General features: G+C 38.2%; 1 protein-coding gene across 13 annotated transcripts in view; it reads left to right on the forward strand.

The window, feature by feature from the left end:
- Positions 1 to 18,303, forward strand: part of RIC8B (RIC8 guanine nucleotide exchange factor B) — a 116,506-nt gene that overhangs the window by 52,439 nt on the left and 45,764 nt on the right. For all 13 annotated transcript variants that reach the window (XR_010115153.1, XR_010115152.1, XR_010115151.1 and 10 more), the window contains one exon: positions 2,680 to 2,774. Coding sequence is in view for 8 of the 13 variants with exons in the window: in XM_055238376.2 (XP_055094351.1) it covers positions 2,680 to 2,774 (95 nt within the window). In the remaining 5 variants the exon portion in view is untranslated. The remainder of the gene's footprint in view (positions 1 to 2,679; positions 2,775 to 18,303) is intronic.

Consider the following 18,303-nt stretch of genomic DNA (forward strand, 5'->3'; position numbering starts at 1 on the left):
CTCATTTTGTCAAAATTTAGCTGTACACATGATTTGTGCACTTTTCTGTATGTACATTATACTTAACATTTACATTAAAATTTATTGATGACCTATTAAACACACACCCTCTTTCCTCATTAAGGTAATAGATTAGTGGAGGAAACAAAGTATATGCAAGTAAACAAATGTGAAATTACAAATTATGATTTCATGAGAGAAAAAAGAGTCTTCTCGGAGAAGATACTTTAGCTGAGACCTGGAGTATGCAAAGGAACCAGCGATGCAAAGAGCAGAGGCAAACAATCCAGGGATTTTGGTAGTTGTTTTGAGTAGAGAAATGGAGCTAATTTAGTGGATTTAGAGTAAAAGAAGACATTGTAGACATAGGGTACAACTTGGGAGTTGATGTTATCAAAACTGGAAAAGGTAAAAAGTAGAATTTTGGTTTGCAGCTGCAAATAATGGAAAGACCAAATGGATAGATTTCCAAAAGCTTGTCAACATCAGCATGAAAAGAGAAAGATTATTATATCTAAAATAAAGGAAAATATAATTTAAAAGGAAATGTATTCCCTAGTTAATTTTTAAAACCAGGAAAAATACGATCTTATCAAGAGTTGAGTAATGAATGCGTTTCACATGGGCATTTAACATATGAGAGAATATTTTTTTGAGACGGAGTTTAGCTCTTGTAGCCCAGGCTAGAGTGCAATGGCACGATCTCGGCTCACTGCAACCTCCGGGTTCAAGCAATTCTCCTGCCTCAGCCTCTCGAGTAGCTGGGATTACAGGCTTGCACCACCATGCCCGGCTAACTTTTGTATTTTTAGTAGAGACGGGGTTTCACCATGTTGGCCAGGCTAGCCTCTAACTCCTGACCTCAGGCAATGCACCCGCCTCGGCCTCCCAAAGTGCTAGGATTATAGGCGTGAGGCACTGTGCCCGGCTTATATGAGAGAATTTTTATTCAGGCGTTTGAGATGGATAGTGAATGGGACAACATTCATTCTAACCCTTCCAGTCTTAGTGTCTCTGTCATTCCAGTAGTCCTCTTTGTTTTTCCCCTTTCCCCCTACAATGATTTATCATTTGTTTCCACTCTATCAGTCTTGCCTTTTGTTCCCTTCCTCTGTTATCCTTCCCCCAACCTTCAAATGTTTTATTGAAAGTATTAAAACACTTTTATGCATATCATTTTCTTTAATCCTTTGTAACCCTGACAGAACCCTCCAGTATTTGGAGTTTCATTTGGGGAAACTGAGGCTAAGAGATACTATATGACTTGTCTAAAGTGCCAATCTAGAGTCCTGACCCCAAGTGCAGTGCCTTTATTTCAGTTAGGCCACTGAGGCCGTCTTCTCATCCAGCTCTATACATGATGATGTTATATTTAAAATGTTATTGTCCACATTATGAGTTGTGAAAGTGTGCCCTAATTGCCTGCTAGATTTTAGGAGAGACATCTTCCTATAAGGGTTATGTGAGTTCTATATATGAATATAGGATATATATGTATAATCTATGAAAATATATCACTTCACATGGACCTGAAATCAATGATATATTAAGAAGTTTTGGCGGGGCGCAGTGGCTCGCACCTGTAGTCCCAGCACATTGGAAGGACAAGGTGGGTGGATCACCTGTGGTCAGGAGTTCAAGACCAGCCTGGCCAACATGGTGAAACCCTGTCTCTACTAAAAATACAAAAAGAAAAAAAAAAATTAGCCGGGTGTGGTGGCGGGCACCTGTAATCCCAGCTACTCGGGAGGCTGAGGCAGGAGAATCGCTTGAACCTGGAAGGAGGAGGTTGCAGTGAGCCGAGATCACACCGTTGTACTCCAGCCTGGACGACAAGAGCAAAACTCCATCTCAAAAAAAAAAAAAAAAAAAAGAAGTTTTATAATTTTTTAGTAGTTTTTGAGGTAGTTGGAGTCTTCCTGAAATACGGCATATCCAGGCTCTCTATCAATTGTCTCTAATTTCATGTGTCTTATTAATTATTTAAAATCTGGAAGAAGAAAGATATGACATTGATGCAGATAATTAAAGAAGGTGTAATGGCCCAAGATCTCACTAAAAATGAAGAAGTAAACCAAATGATTATTCAGGACTTAGTTTATTTCCTACTGTTTGCCTTCTTGCCTCTAACTGCCTGTGTCTCTTTAATACCACTGCCAATGAGTAAACATTGGAGATCACTTGTTTTTCATTACTTGCTGGTAGTTCTGGGGGAATTAGGATATTAAGATTGATTAAAATGAAGTTCGTGGATTTACTGCTTTGAAAGTTAAGAGATGAGACATTTTTATTAAGGATGTACAACCAGTCTCTGAAATAACCTGGTAACATCACATCTGTTGAAACTTTCATAATGGTTAGTAAAGTGGAACAGTGCACCATAGAACAAACGAATTTAGGCTTTTTGGAAATGAAAAAAAGTCTCTGGTGGAATTGAATCTTAAGAAGGTAAAAGAGAGTGGCTAGGTCAGCATTTCTGGAAGTGGTTATGGTTGTTCATATGAGATAGTGACTATTTACTTAGTATTGCCTCAGGAATTCTTCCTAGGATATTCTGCCATCTAAAATGTATGGTATAAGAATGATTGTTTGGGGTGGGCAAGAGATGTAGTAAAGTAGCAGACCCCACTGTTAAGGCATTCAACCCCCAATTTTTCCTCTCTTTTTTATTTGCCATAGAGTGATTCTCATCAGTTCCGTGTAATGGCAGCTGTCCTTCGTCATTGTTTACTAATCGTAGGTCCAACTGAAGACAAAACAGAAGAGCTACACAGGTGGGTAAGCTCTGTATTGATATCGTAATGAAGGATATCATCAGTTGTTGTTGGTTTTATGCATCTAATTTCAATTGTTATAAGCACAAGAAAGTGAAAATACTACAGTAAATCAGGTAACTGGTAGGTCAGAAATCATTATCATGGAAATCATTACTATGCCCTGATGAGAAATTTTTATTCTGCCGCCTTTCAGTTTGTTATATTGAGGCTCAACAGGAGAAGAGAATTTGGCATTTGTTGCAAATGCCACAAATAGTTACTGTTCTTGGTTTTATCCAGAACAACAATAATAGTACACAGTTATTGAACACTTACTCTGTGGCATTGTGCTAAGTGCTTTATAACAATTAACTTCTTTTAATCACCATGCCAACATTATAAGGTAGATTCTGCAATTTTTCCCTTTTAATAGATGAGGAAACTGATGCATAGAAAGATCAAGCAATTTCTCAGATTATACAGCCCTAACAAGTGAAAGAGCTGGGATTTAAACCCTGCTTTTAATTACTACACTTAACCAGTACTCTCACTAATTTCATTTGAAGAGTACTTACCAAAAAGTATATATTTTGGCAATGATAGTTTTATTTTTTAAAAAAACTTATAAGAATTAGGGCATAGTGTCTAGCATTAAAATATATAAAATAGGCCGGGTGTGGTGGCTCACGCCTGTAAACCCAGCACTTTGGGAGGCCAAGGCCGGTGGGTCACTTGAGGTCAGGAGTTTGAGACCAGCCTGGCCAACATGGTGAAACCCCGTCTCTATTAAAAATACAAAAAAAGTAGCTGGGCATGGTGGCACATGCCTGTAATCCCAGCTACTTGGGAGGCTGAGGCAAGAGAAACACTGAACCTGGGAGGTGGAGGTTGCAGTGAGCAAGGTCGCACCACTGCACTCCTGCCTAGGCAACAGAGTGAGACTCCATCTCAAAAAATTAATTAATTAATAAAAAATATATATATAAAATAGTTCAGCTGGGTGCTGTGGCTCATGCCTGTAATACTAGCACTTTGGGAGGCTGAGGCGGGCAGATCACTTGAGCTCAGCCTGGGCAACATGGCAAAACCCTATCTCTACTAAAAATACAAAATTTAGCTGGGTGTGGTGGCGCACGTCTGTAGACCCAGCTACTTGGGAGGCTGAGGTGGGAGAATCTCTTGAACCTCGGGAGGCGAAGGTTGCCATGAGCCGAGATTCCACCACTGCACTCCAGCCTGGGTGACAAAGCGAGACCCTGTCTCAAATAAATAAAATAGTTCAAATTTTGCGACTTGTGCATTAGAACTATTAATGGACTGCTGTGAAAATTTATCATATTCTGAGAACAACTGAATAAGAATTAATGCATTTTTCCAGTTCTCTTTCCATTCTGGATCAGATTTATAATAACAAGAGTTCTGACTTCATCATGATACTACTCATGGTGCTTTATTCTATATGAATACAAATGGCATTTTAAACAATTCAAATAAACTCATATCTGCAAACAAATTACTTTGGCATTCACTCTACAAAGAATTTAACATAAGGTTGTTCTTAATAGTAGAAATTCCTTTTTGAATGCTTAAAATACTCAGTTTTCCAAAATACGGCTTAAATAAAACTATAGAAACACAGCCACAGTGTCAAATAAAACATATGCTTAATTGTTATTTTTCAATTAAATCCATATTATTTTAGTTATGATCGGCAACTTATTATTTGATATTTTACTGAATTTGCTGGTAGGTTATCTCAGTGTACTCCCTGCCCTGCAGCCTGTCAAAAGACTGTTTTTTTCTTGATTAAAAAGTGTAATTGTTTTCTGTAGCTACAAATCAAACATTCCTTTAGTTTTCTTAAGACAGTACCTTTAAAAAAAAGTCAGATTAACTGCAATAAATCACATCCTAACAAGATTTTATTAAGCATTTTGACCCACTGTAATTTTTTTCGTAATTAAGAGACACTAGAAATTTAGACCCTAAAACTAAAAGAAAATGCTCGTATAAGCTCAAGAATAAATTGATTTTTTTAAGAAGTCAGATATCACAAGTTAAATAATCATACAAGGATGTGAAAGGAAAGCACTTTGACCAAAATTGCTATACTAGTCACAAATGCGTTGCCAAAGATTTCTCCGAATAATAAATTTAATATCTTGACGCAGCACCCAGTATTTGTTGAAAGAGAACAAAACTATATAATAGAGGTTTTTAAAATAAAGTTTTTTTTAAAAAGTCATATTTATTTTCCTTAGTGAGGCTCGCTTTTTTCTTTAAATTTGCTTTTATCTTAAAAATTACTTTGATAAAAACCTAACGGCTTTACTGTAAATAAGGAGCATGCCTAGAGCCACAGACAGGATTTATGAGTATTTCTCAAAGGCTTTCCTGGGAGATTGAGGTTGCTGCTGACTTAACAGTTTATCTGGAATGGCCTTGCATGTTCCTTTAATCAGAATTAGAGTGATTAGTATCATTTTGAGCAGTAATGACTCTAGGCTAATCCATTTAAATACAATGAAAACGGCACTAACCTCAAAGTGCTATTTTAGGAAGCTTCTGTAGTGATCCTGAAAACAATTTTTCTCTGTGTGTGTGTTTCAAGCATAAAAAATTTTTTAAAGGATTTCAAAGTAACATCTCAAATTCCATTTTTGAAAGTTATTTTCTAAGTTTGATTTTGCTTTTTTTTGGACACTTTGATTTGCTTTAAAGAAAAGTTTAATGAAATAGGTAACCCTGGGTAGCATAGTGTATGGTTGTGCATTATCATCAAACCCAAAGAGCTGTGATGATGATTAAATGAGAGGTTTATAAAGCACCTCTTCCCTGGCAATGAGAAAACACTCAGTAAATGGCACTTGCTGCCGCTGCTGCCACCACTGCCACTGTGCCACTGATGTGCTACTTCTATTAGTATTATGATAAAGATACCGGATTTTAGAATATTTAGTTATTTTAAATCTTTCTTTAAAAGTTGTTTGTTGATGTTGATACGCTGTTTAGGAACTTATGCCTATGTTTATCCTGTGATCGTGTAAAGAAATCTTTTTTCTTTTAATCCAAGTGTTTCTGAAGCCAGATAAGTGCTATGATATATGCATGTTAGGAGCCTATAAAGGTGCTTTAGAAGAAAAGTAAGTTAAAAAAAATAGCCTGGCAGCTTTTTCTGATACGTTATCTTTGTAAGACAGTGCAATTTTTTCAGAGAAGTCAAGAGGACATAGACTTAGAGATGAAATGAGTTAGCTCGTAAAGACAGTAGAACTTGTCCTTTATTTCCACTAATCAACATTTTATATGGCTTTTAAAATCTATTCTCTTTCATTTCCTTTTGTCTATACTTAATGGTAACAGGTAAGTTGTTGGTATGATCCACCTTTTTTGCTCCATTGAAGGACATCCTAATTCTGTTCATTTCTATGTGCCTGCAAGTATTTTCAGCACTCCAGTCCATAATCAACAAGCTTATGCATAAATACTTAGCCCGAAAAAGTTGGCATGTTGTTGTGGTTTTATTTTATTTTGGAGAGAAGGGAAGAAATCAGGATGGCCTATATGCTGATGAGAGGAGGGGAGGACCAGATTTGATTTAATTTATTTTAGGCTCTCAATCTCGTTTTCCTTTACTCACTGAGTACATTGGTATTTATAAAGCTTTTTGTTACTGTTTCTTTGTTTAGACTAATTCATTTTGTCTCACATATTAAAGGGGACAATATAGTACATAATACAGTACCTAATAACACCTTATTACAATGCTAAATACAATGCCTTAAACATGGCAGTCTTTTTCTTTCAGTTTTTTTTATAGTGGTAAAATACAGTTATAAAATTTGCCATCTTTTCAGTGTACAATTTGGTGGTTCTATTTATAATGTTGTGCAACCATCACCACCATCCTTCTCCGTAACTCCTTTCATTTATTCATTAAGATGGCTCCATCTTCTCCACTGCACACAGAGGTGTTTTTCAAAAAGCAAATGTCTGCTTTAAATCTTGTCATGGCTCCTCTTTGTCTTAAGGATTAAAAGAAAAATTTTTGGCAGCAGGATTGGTGGGGGATCATTGTGCAAGTATTTATGGTCTGTAGTCTCATGTGGAAAATCTGTTTCTCCTGATTAGTTCCCTCTTTCATCCTGTATATATGATTCTACCAAACCTTTGAATATATATATGTGAGAGTTTATTTCTGAGCTCTCTATTCTATTTCATTTGTCTGTATGACTTCAGGCCAGTGACACACTGTTTTGGTTACTGTAGCTTTATAGTAAGTTTTGAAATGAGTAAGTGTGAGTTCTCCATCTTTGTTCTTTTTCAAGATTGTTTTGGCTATTCAGAGTCCCTTGAGATTCCATATGAATTTTAAAGTGGGTTTTTCTATTTCTAAAAAAGAATGTCATGGGGATTTTCATAAGGATTGCATTGAACCTATAGAATGCTTTGGGTTGTATTAATATTTTAACAATACTAAGTCTTCTAATTACACAAGGCAGACTTTCAATAAATGTTTCAAAATTGATTTCATTTCTGTTTATTAATTAAGTACTACTATGTGTTAGGCACTATGTTGAGTAACAAAGGTGAATACAGCACAGTCTCTGTTCTCCATGACACGCTAATCAGTAGATAAGACAGATTTGTAAGTAAATAGGTAGAGTTGTTTTGATGAGTGCGGTATTAGACATGAATAAGCTCATATAGTTGTACAGAAAAGGATAATTTACTTTGGAGAGATTGAGAAGGGGTTTGGGTTGGTTTTGCTGTAATCATAAAGCTCTTAGCTCTTTAAGCTGACTCTCTGTAAATGACAGTCATCTAGGTGAACAGATGTTTTCTGAACTATAGCTGAGCACTGGTCTTAGAGGACTTCACAATGCATACCTGGAGGAACATGGAGACTAAATTCCCAGACTGCCCAATTTAAATTTAAATTAAATAACAATTCAAGACAGGGATAGAGAGATATCACAGATTTTTTTGAGTAGTTTCCCAGTAAATTAATTATTCAAATAATAATTGCTAATAGAATTCAAAGGGCAACATCACTATGGTCTGTCATGATGAAGAAAGTCTTCCTTGCTCCAGTGATACCTGTCCTGGCCTTTTCCAGACCTCTAGTCCTCTGATGATTCCTTTTTCTCCTATCTCTAAGTCCTCTTGTAGATTTCCTTTCTTCCATCTCTATTCTAAAACATTTGTTCATCATTTCAACCTGCTCCACTCCATTACCGTGTCCTGCCAGTCTTAAAGCTCTCAACCCTAGATCTGTCAGCCCACCTTCTTTCTCCACAGGCTGTTGATCCCTAAAGGAAAGTTTTACCTAACCTGACAGATGGCTCCATCTTCTCCACTGCACACAGAGGTGTTTTTCAAAAAGCAGATTTCTACCTTAAGTCTCTTCATGGCTCTTCTCTGTCTTAAGGATTAAGAGAAAAAAATTTTTTTCAATCACTGTGCATGTGTTTATGATATGCAGTCTCATGTAGAAAATCTGTTTCCCCTGGTTAGTTCCTGCTTTCATCCTATGTATATGATTCTACCAAACCTTTGCAACTCTCTAAAGGCCTTCTGCACCCCCTTGTCCTCAGAAGATAACATGTTTTTACTTAGTTTTTATTATGGATATTTGGGGTGGCCTGGCAACATGGGGTAGGGGTTGTGAGATTATGAGAGAGCTTAAAGCCTTCAAATACATCCTAGCATGGCCATTGAAGCCTGACATCTGGATTAAATCTCAACCCTTTCAACAAGACTTCAGGGCAGAATTTCATGCTAAAGTGTCAGAGTCTCTGCCTAATAAATTCGGCAGAATGCTGTTATCATGGCAATATGCCAGTAACTTCTGAATGAGGGAAACCATCTCTGGTTGTGTTATATTGGATGAATCCATGGAATTGGATCTGAGGCATTGGCCTTCACCTTGGGAACTCTCTGCCCTGACAGCATCCGTCTTTCTGTTATCAAGCAACACATTTGCATGGCACGGAGCCACTTCCTCCCCTTGCCGCCAGGAGCCTACCATTCTACAATCTGCATGACTTTGTATTCAAGCTACTCTGCTCTTCTTTCTCTTCCTTAGATATAGATTCCTTATTAGGGCCTTTACACTTGCTCTGTCTACTGCCTGGAATTCTTTTCCCAGATCTTTAAGAGGCTGAGTCCTTCTTGACACTGAGAACTAAGCTCAAATGTCACTTCCTCAGTTAGGCCTTCCCTGACTGCCTAATTTAGATTAAGCCCCCTGCCACCACACACACAGATATCTTGTCACTATCTTACCATCTGCTTTATTTTTTTCATAGTACTTATCACTAACTGAAATAATCTTCATCTTTTATTTTTCTACTTGTTTATTATTTCTCTCCTTCATTAAATTGTATGTAATCCCAGCATTTTGGGAGGCCAAGGCGGGTGGATCGCCTGAGGTCATGAGTTTGAGGCCAGCCTGGCCAACATGGTGAAACCACGTCTCTACCAAAAATACAAAAATTAGATGGGCGTGGTGGCGGGCACTTGTAGTCCCGGTTACTCAGGAGGCTGAGGCTGGAGAATCACTTGAACCTGGGGTGCTGAGATTGCAGTGAGCTGAGATGGGGCCACTGCACTCCAGCCTGGGAGACAGAGCAAGACTCTGTCTGAAAAAAAAAAAAAAAAAAAAAAAATTTATGCTTAAAAAGAGTGAAGATTGTGTCTGTCTTGTCTGCCATTATATACCCAACACCTAGAACAGGTATACTTAGTAAATGCTCAATAAATATTAATTGGATGAAGGGATGGATAGATAGATGATCTTGCTGACCTCTTAAGAGGCTAATTGGAAACTGTCAAGCAGGATCGTTCTTAAACCCTTAATTCCCCATCCCTACCTATAAATGTACCGTAAAATGTACCTGTTCTTTCCTGTTTTCTGCCAATCTCAGGAAATTAAGTGGCTCTCTCACTGCCCAAGTTTAATGCCCACACCTTTTTCTTCTGCCTCTTGAGGCCTTATTTCAGCATTGAACTCCTCCTGTAATTCTTCAGTCTCTTCTTTGGGCTTTATCCCTTCAATATGTGGGCATATGCTGAGATCTATCCCTTTTGTGAGGAAAAAAAAATCTTTTATCGGATCTTTGTCACCTCAGAGATATGACCCTGTTTCTTCCCTTCCCTTCACAGCTAAGTTTTTTGACAGTGTTTTCTGTGCCATTAGCCTCTAAATATTTTGATCATATTCCTAACCAATAAAAATTTTTGAATACACCCTCGAGTATATTTATTTACATATACCTTATATATATATATATATATGCTGCTAAACTGACATACGAAATAATGAAATTATATACAAATAATAAAAAGGGATAACATAGAGATTAATATTTTAAAATAGATTTTTAAAATTAACCTGCCACAAACTTTTAAAATTATCAGCTGGGCATGGTGGCTAACGCCTGTAATCCCAGCACTTTGGGAGGCTGAGGTGGGCAGATAACTTGAGGTCAGAAGTTCGAGACCAGCCTTACCAACATGGAGAAACCCTGTCTCTGTTAAAAATACAAAATTAGCCGGGCATAATGACGCATGCCTGTAATCCCAGCTACTTGGGAGGCTGAGGCAGGAGAATCGCTTGAACCTGAGAGGCAGAGGTTGCAGTGAGCTGAGATCACGCCACTGCACTCCAGCCTGGGCAACAGAGTGAGACTCTGTCTCAAAAGAAGAAAAAAAAAATATCAAATAGCAGAAGTTTTTCTTTATGTTCTGCACACTTACTGTTTAAGTACGTTGTTAATTGTGGTGACTTTGAACTATCATTAGCTGATAGCTCTGGGCACATTATATACTTGATATGTTTGGATGTTTTGTCCCCACCAAATCTCATGTTGAAAGGTGACCTCCAATGTTGGAGGTGGGCTTAGTGGGAGGTGTTTGAGTCATGGGGTGGATCCTCATGAATGCTTGGTGCTGTCCTCCCCGTAACAAGTGAGTTCTCACTCTGTGATCACTCGAGATCTAGCTGTTAAAAGAACCTAGCACCTTCTCCCCCTCTTTCTTGCTGCCGCTCTTGCTGTGCGATACTCCTGCCCTCCCTTCGTCTTCCACCATAATTGTAAGCTTCCTGAGACCCTCACCAGAAGCCAGTAAGATACAAGTGCCATGCTTGTACATCCTGCAGAACTGTGAGCCAAATAAACCTTTCTTTGTAAATTACCCAGTCTCAGCTATTCCTTTATGGGACTAATACAGTACTTAAGGCAAGACTCCTTAGTATTGTAGTAGTTGTAAATTCATGTTACAGATAATTTCCAGTTTTTCTAAAACTAGCTGCTTGTCAGATCTGTTTGAATTGTCTTGTTTTGACTCATGATATGGCATAGAAAAGGCTCTGCCATTTTCTTATCCTTTGCTTATGCTACTTATTATCTTCAACGTTGGTGTCTTTGTATTATAGGAATTATTTAAAACAGTTCATTTCACAAGAATTGGTTTAGTTAAAACTGGATATAATATATAAACCCAGTTAACTGGGCATATGTAAATTGTAATATGACCAATGAAGAAAGCAAATGAGTGACCAGGAAGGAAGGACATCACTGCTACCCTTCTGTAATGTGGAATTTTAACTCTTCCCTCAATTTTAATACTTCTCTCAAAGTATCTCAAGATACTTTGCATTTGTTTGTGACATGGGGAGCATTTGATTTATGGTTCAGGTCTGGGTACCAGTGTCAATTCATTTATAAAATATTAGTAAAGCTTAATTTCTTTTCAGCTTTTTAGATAAAAATAATAAAAATAGAACTATTTTGGCTGGGCGCAGTGGCTCACGCCTGTAATCCCAGCACTTTGGGAGGCCAAGGCGGGCAGATCACGAGGTCAGGAGATCGAGACCATCCTGGCTAACACGGTGAAACCCCGTCTCTACTAAAAATACAAAAAAATTAGCCAGGCGTGGTGGCGGGTGCCTGTAGTCCCAGCTACTTGGGAGGCTGAGGCAGGAGAATGGCGTGAACCTGGGAGGCGGAGCTTGCAGTGAGCTGAGATCACGCCACTGCATTCCAGCCTGGGCGACAGAGCGAGACTCCGTCTCAAAAAAAAAAAAAAAAAAATAGGACTCTTTTCTTCCCACACCCACTGGATCATCTTATGTACCTCCAGGGTTGCATCTACCTCACTTGCAAACTACTGGTTTGTACTTACCGTTTCCATGGCTTTACCCCCTATTCATTCTTCAGCCCACTGTAATCAGGCTCCTGCATCTACTCCTCTGCCAGCACAACTCTGGTTTAAGGTCGTTAGTAAGTTACCTTATCATAACATACAAGACTTTTTATAATGTCCCCACCCCATTTCATACGTACATAAATAGACCTTTCTGGTCTTATTACCTACTAAGACCCCTCCTTTGGAGGCCTTATCATTTGCTTTAGGTTTAGGAACCTGTTTTCAGTTCCCCACAAGTACCCTAATCTCTCATTCCTCCAAAATTTTGCTATTCCCTCTTATAGTGGAATATGTCTGCTGTTCAGAAGCTCCTTAATTGTTGACATTTACTATGTGCCAGGCAGAATGCTTTGCATGCCTTTCTTCATTTAATATCCACATCAACCTGGTAAGTTTAAGCTCCTTTATTTTAGAGGTAGGACAAGGCCTAGAAGAGGTTATATAATTTGCCTAAGGCATACTAGAATTCAAACCCAGTGCTTTACTAATTATGTTATGCTGCCTTCCCTTAGGAAAAGGAGTTTATTTTCTTTTTTATACCTGGCACCTAGCACAAGGCATAGCAAATATTATATTTGTTGAATGAATAAAGTGAGGTTTGAGCTAGTCTTAAAGAATGAAAATGTTCTAGGCAGGAGAAAACATGGACAAATACAGAAAAGAGAGTATGTCTACAGCACATTTAGAGAACAATGACCTGGTCACTATGGGTTAAAAGGTATTTCACTGAGAGTAGCATTCAGGGGTCTTTCCACTCAAAGTTCTCTTGAAGCTTCCCCACCTGTTGCTGCTGTAGTCCTCTCTTGTTCTTTGTAGCAAAACTCCTTTAAGTGTTGACTGATTCCTCTACTGTTCTTTTGAATCCAGTTCACCGAGGCTTTTAGCCTGACTACTCCACCAGAATAGCTGTTGTTAAGGTCACTAGTGACTTCTGTGTTGCTAAATCCAGTGGACATTTTTCAGTCATCCTCTTACTTGATCTGTCATCATCATTTGACACAGATCATCACTCCATTCATAGATACCATGCTATCTTGGTTTTCCTCTTACCTAACTAATTGTAAATTCTCTGTCTACTCCTCAGCCTCTGAATGATAGAGTGCTCCAGGTTCAGCTTTCATGGTCTTTTAATCCACACTCACTCCTTTACTGATCTAATACAGTCTTCTCTTTAAATACCATCTACACGCCGATGACTTTTCAGTTTATATCCCTCTGTAACCCCGATCTCCCTCCCTGAACTCCAGACTCACATAGCTAATTTCCTGTTAACATCTCCACTTGGATGTCAACTAGACACCCCAAACTTAACATCCAAAATTAAACTCTCTATCGTCCCCCTAAAAAGCTACTTCTCTTGCAGTGTTTCCCATTTTCAGTTTATGGCACCTCCAGCTTTTCACTTGCTAAGGCTAGAACTTTAGATTCTCTCAAACTCCACACTAGCCTGTCAGGAAATCCTTCAATATGTATTGAATGAACCAGTTCACTGTTAATACCTTGTTCACTCACCTGAATTATTGCAGTAACATCCTAACTATTCTCCCTTACCTTTGATGTCCTACTGACTGTCCTCAATGCAGTAGCCAGAGTGACCTTTTTAACCTAAGTTAAGAGGATCTCATCATGCAAAACCCTGCAATGAATGATTTTCCATTTCCATCAGAATAAGATCTAAAGTTGTAATATCCTACAAGATCAATCTGGTCTTCTCTGTTATCTACCTGATGTCATATACTACTTCTCTTATGTATGGTGGGTCAGCCACACCAACTTCTTTGCTGTTCTTCAGACATGCCACTGCTCCTGCCCCAGAGCCTTTGCTTTTACTCTTCTTCCTCTGATGCCCCTTCCCTCAGTCACATTACTCACTGTCTAATCCCTTCAAGTCATTTAGATGACTCAGCTCAATGAAGCCTTCCCTAACCATCGTATTTAAAAGTATAACCCAGCCGGGTGCATTGGCGCATGCCTGTAATCCCAGCACTTTGGGAGGCTGAGGCAGGCGGATCACGAGGTCAGGAGTTTGAGACCAGCCTGACCAACATGGTGAAACCCCGTCTCTACTAAAAATACAAAAATTAGCCAGGCATGGTGGCACGCATCTGTAATTCCAGCTACTCAGGAGGCTGAGGCAGGAGAATCGCTTGATCCCAGGAGGCGGAGGTTGCAGCGAGCCAAGATGGCGCCATTGTACTCCAGCCTGGGTGACAGAGAAAGACTCTGTCTCAAAAAAAAAAAAAGTATAACCCGTACATACTAGTTTACCCTCCTGGGTTCTTCCCCTAGAGCACTTACCACCTTCTAGCATATTATTTAATTAACTTTAAAAAAATTTTATTGACTTTTCTCTCCATGCCAGAGAGTAAGTTCTGTGAGGACAGGAATTTTTTCTTTATTTTCTTTATAATACCTGCCTGAAATAGTGCCTGGCACAAGTAAATAATAAATAATTACTGGATTGAGTTAGATTAAATAAAATTATTTATTTACATCTGAAAATCTTTTGGGTTTTTTTTTTTTTTTTTTTTGACAGCCCAGGCTGGAGTGCAGTAGCGCAATCTTGGCTCACTGCATCCTCTACCTCCTGGGTTCAACCAATTCTCCTGCTTCATCCTCCCAAGTAGCTGGGATGACAGGCATACGCCACCACGCCCAGCTAATTTTTGTATTTTTAGTAGAGATGGGGTTTTACCACGTTGGCCAGGCTGATCTTGAACTCCTGACCTCAGGTGATCCACCCACCTCAGCCTCCCAAAGTGCTGAGATTACAGGGGTGAGCCACACACCTGGTCGGGGATCATTCTGTTCTTTGCCTGAATCATTTCAGATGGTTTTATTGTGGTTTGGTTGATATAAAAAAAGCTGTACATAGTTAATGTATACAACTTGATGAGTTTGGAATTCTAAGTAAACACCTGAGAGGTATTACCATAATCAAGGCCATAAACTTTGTCATCAAAACAGTTTTTGTACTGGCATAAAACAGACATATTGACCAATAGAACAAAAGAAAGAGTCCAGAAATAACCCACGCATACGTAGTTATCTTGAGCAAGGGTGCCAAGAATACACAATGGGGAAAAAAATAGTCTCTTCAATAAATGGTTTTGGGAAGACTGGATTTCACTAAAAGAATGAAATTGAATCCTTATCTCACATCATACACAAAAATCAACTCAAAATAGATTAAAGACTTAAATGTAAAACCTAAAACAATAAAACTCTTAGAAGAACACTTAAATTAGCCAGGCATGGTGGCACACCTGTAGTCCCAGCTACTCCCGAGGCTCAGGTGGGAGGATCACTTGAACTTGAGAGGTTGAGGCTGTAATGAGCTGTGATCACACTACTGCATTCTAACCTAAGCAACAGAACAATACCCTGTCAAAAAAAAAAAAAAAAAAAGGGAGGAGGAGCAGGAGCAGGAGCAGGAAACGTAAGAGAAAAAGCTTATGGACATTGGTCTTGGGTATGACACCAAAAGCACAGGCAACAAAAGCAAATATAAACAAGTGGAATTACATCAAACTAGAAAACTTCTGCACAGCAAAGGAAACAGTCAACAAAATGAAAAGGCAACTTAAGAAATGGGAGAAAGTATTTTCAATCCATATACCTTAAGAGGTTAATATCTAAAACCTATAAAAAAAACTCTTAATAGCAAAAAAAAAAAAAAACTGATTTTAAAATGGGCAAAGAACTTGAATAGACATTTAACCAACAAAGACATACAGACAACAGGTACATGAAAAGGTACTTAATGTCACTAATCATTAAGGAAATGCAAATCAAAACCTCAATATCATCTCATACCTTGTTAGAAGGGTTATTACAAAAAAAAAAACCTCAAAAAACAAAAGATAATCGATGGTAAGGATGTGCAGAAAAGGAAATCTTTTTACACTGTTGGTGGGAATGTAAATTAGTATAGCCATTATGGAAAACAGTGTGGAGGTTTCTCAAAAGATGAAAAATAGAATTATTTGATTCAGCAATCCCGCTTCTGGGAGTGTATCCAAAGGAAATAAAATCACTGTTTCAAAGAGTTATCTGCATTCTCATCACATGTTCATTACAGCACTGTTCACAATAGCCAAGATATTGAAACAACTTAAATGTCTATCAGTCAGATGAATGGATAAAATGTGTGTATGTGTATATACACACAGCAGAATCAGTGGAGTATTATTCAGCCTTTAAAAAAAGAAGGAAATCCCATCACTTGCAATAACATGGGTGGATCTGGAGGGCATTATGATAAGTGAAATAAACCAGGCACAGGACAAATACTCCATGATCCCACTTTTATGAGGAGTTTAAAATAGTGAAGCTTGTAGAACTAGATAGTAGAATAGTGGTTATCTGGGGCTGGGAGAGGAGTAAATGGGGAGGTGTCAGTCAAAAGATACAAAGTTTTAGTTATGCAAGATAAGGTCTGGAGATCTCCTGTGTAACAGAGCCTATAGTTAGCAATACTGTATTGTATACTTAGAATGTTGCTAAGGGAATAGGTCTTACGTTAAGTGCTCTTACCACAAAAGAAAAAAATGCTTTTCAAAGATTTTGAGGGGTTTGGGTGCAGTGGCTCACGCCTGTAATTCCAGCACTTTGGGAAGCCATGGCAGGAAGATTGCTTGAGCCCAGGAGTTTGAAACCAGCTTGGGGAGCATAGTGAGACCTTGTCTCTACTAAAAATTAAAAAATTAGCAAGGGGCATGGTGGCATCCTGCGTGCGTGTGATCCCAGCTACGCAGGAGGCTGAGGCGGGAGGATCATTTGAGCCTGGGAAGTCAAGGATACAGTGAGCCGTGATCACACCACTGCACTCTGGCCTGGGCAAGAGACTCTATCTCAAAAACAATTTTTTTTAATGAATAAAGAGGGCAAAAGGAAAATCTTTTGGAGATTTTAAGATTCATTTACATAGACTTTTCAGCCTTGAAAAAAGATATGTAAGCCCCAAATATAAAGAAGATACATTTGACCAGCAAGATTTATTAACAGCTTTGGATCTACGTGTGCCATATCATGTTCTTCAGTGTAATTTCATGTTTTTGTCCCGCGATTCACAGAGGACTAGATTTTAGGTTGCCTTTCCTCTCCCACAACTGACAAGGCTTTAATCAGGGCATTAAGGAGTTCTAAGTAGGTCTTGCTTTTGAATCTGTATATCAGGAGGGGGCTGGGAGCATGAGCGGGAGGATGTCATGTCTCAGTGATTAATGATCTCTAGGAAGCTGAAAAGGGGAGTGTAATATACACAGTATTTCTACCCCCTGGAGTAGGAATGCAAACACTATTGTGCAGATCTGTGCATAGTCACTGACTTCCTGGTAGCTGGAGAATTTCATACACTCTTCTACCACAAATAAAACTGTCAGAGAGTGACAGAGCTCAAAAAGCTGGTCTTCCTTACTTAAAAAGAATAGCTCAAACACAGTGAGCCAGAAAATTAATTTTGTAGTTGTTTGGAAACTGAGTTGTTGAATAAGAAATAAGAAAATGGGAACTTTTCTTGAAAAGCCTAAAACCTCCAAATATTTGTTGAATCAAACTCTACATTTGGTTTCTTAAATTTACTGAATTCCTGGAAAATGCTTACTTTAAACGAATTTAAACGGCAAACATTCCTTTGTAATGAAATGACCCATCTTAAACTTTTCAATCTGGTCTCTGGTAGGTTCAGAGCATCATATGGTCAGTGGACTTAAGAGCCTATTGCCTGATGTTTAGGGAAAAAATCATAACATTTCAGAATGACTTGTATACAGTTTTTGAAAATAATTCTAAGGTAGAGTTATTTCCCCCCTTTTATTCTCAATGAATCTATGGTATTATTTAGTAACAATTTCTAAATGCTTAAGATAGAAGCGAAACATTCTGAACTATAGATAAGATAAACTACAGATATTTGCAAAAAAATTTTTAAGAGAAAGTTTTGGGGAAAGCTTGTATTTCAGCCACCTTTGATTATTTACCAATAACCAAATATGGAGATTTTGTGCATAACACCAGTAGCAGCAGCAGTATTTGGTTTTAGTGAGTACAACCAAATAACTTGTATTTTACTAGGAACCATTTATTCGTAGGACTTGTTAAATTATTTTTTGCTCTTGATTCATTTTTTTGATGCCCTGTACATTACCACTTTCTATTCTGCATTGTCTAACTTTTCAACTGAGTTGTTACTGGTTTTTATTTTTCCATAATATAAAAAGAAAGGAAATGTTCATTCTTGGGGAAGTGGAGCACAATTCAGGGTAGAGGAAAGAAAAATTTTTGTATTTCTATTTCTTTGTTTTCTGTTTGTTTTTGCTTTATTTTTTAGGGT

The sequence above is a fragment of the Symphalangus syndactylus genome, chromosome 13, assembly GCF_028878055.3.
Source record: "Symphalangus syndactylus isolate Jambi chromosome 13, NHGRI_mSymSyn1-v2.1_pri, whole genome shotgun sequence".
In the NCBI taxonomy this organism is placed as follows: domain Eukaryota; kingdom Metazoa; phylum Chordata; class Mammalia; order Primates; family Hylobatidae; genus Symphalangus; species Symphalangus syndactylus.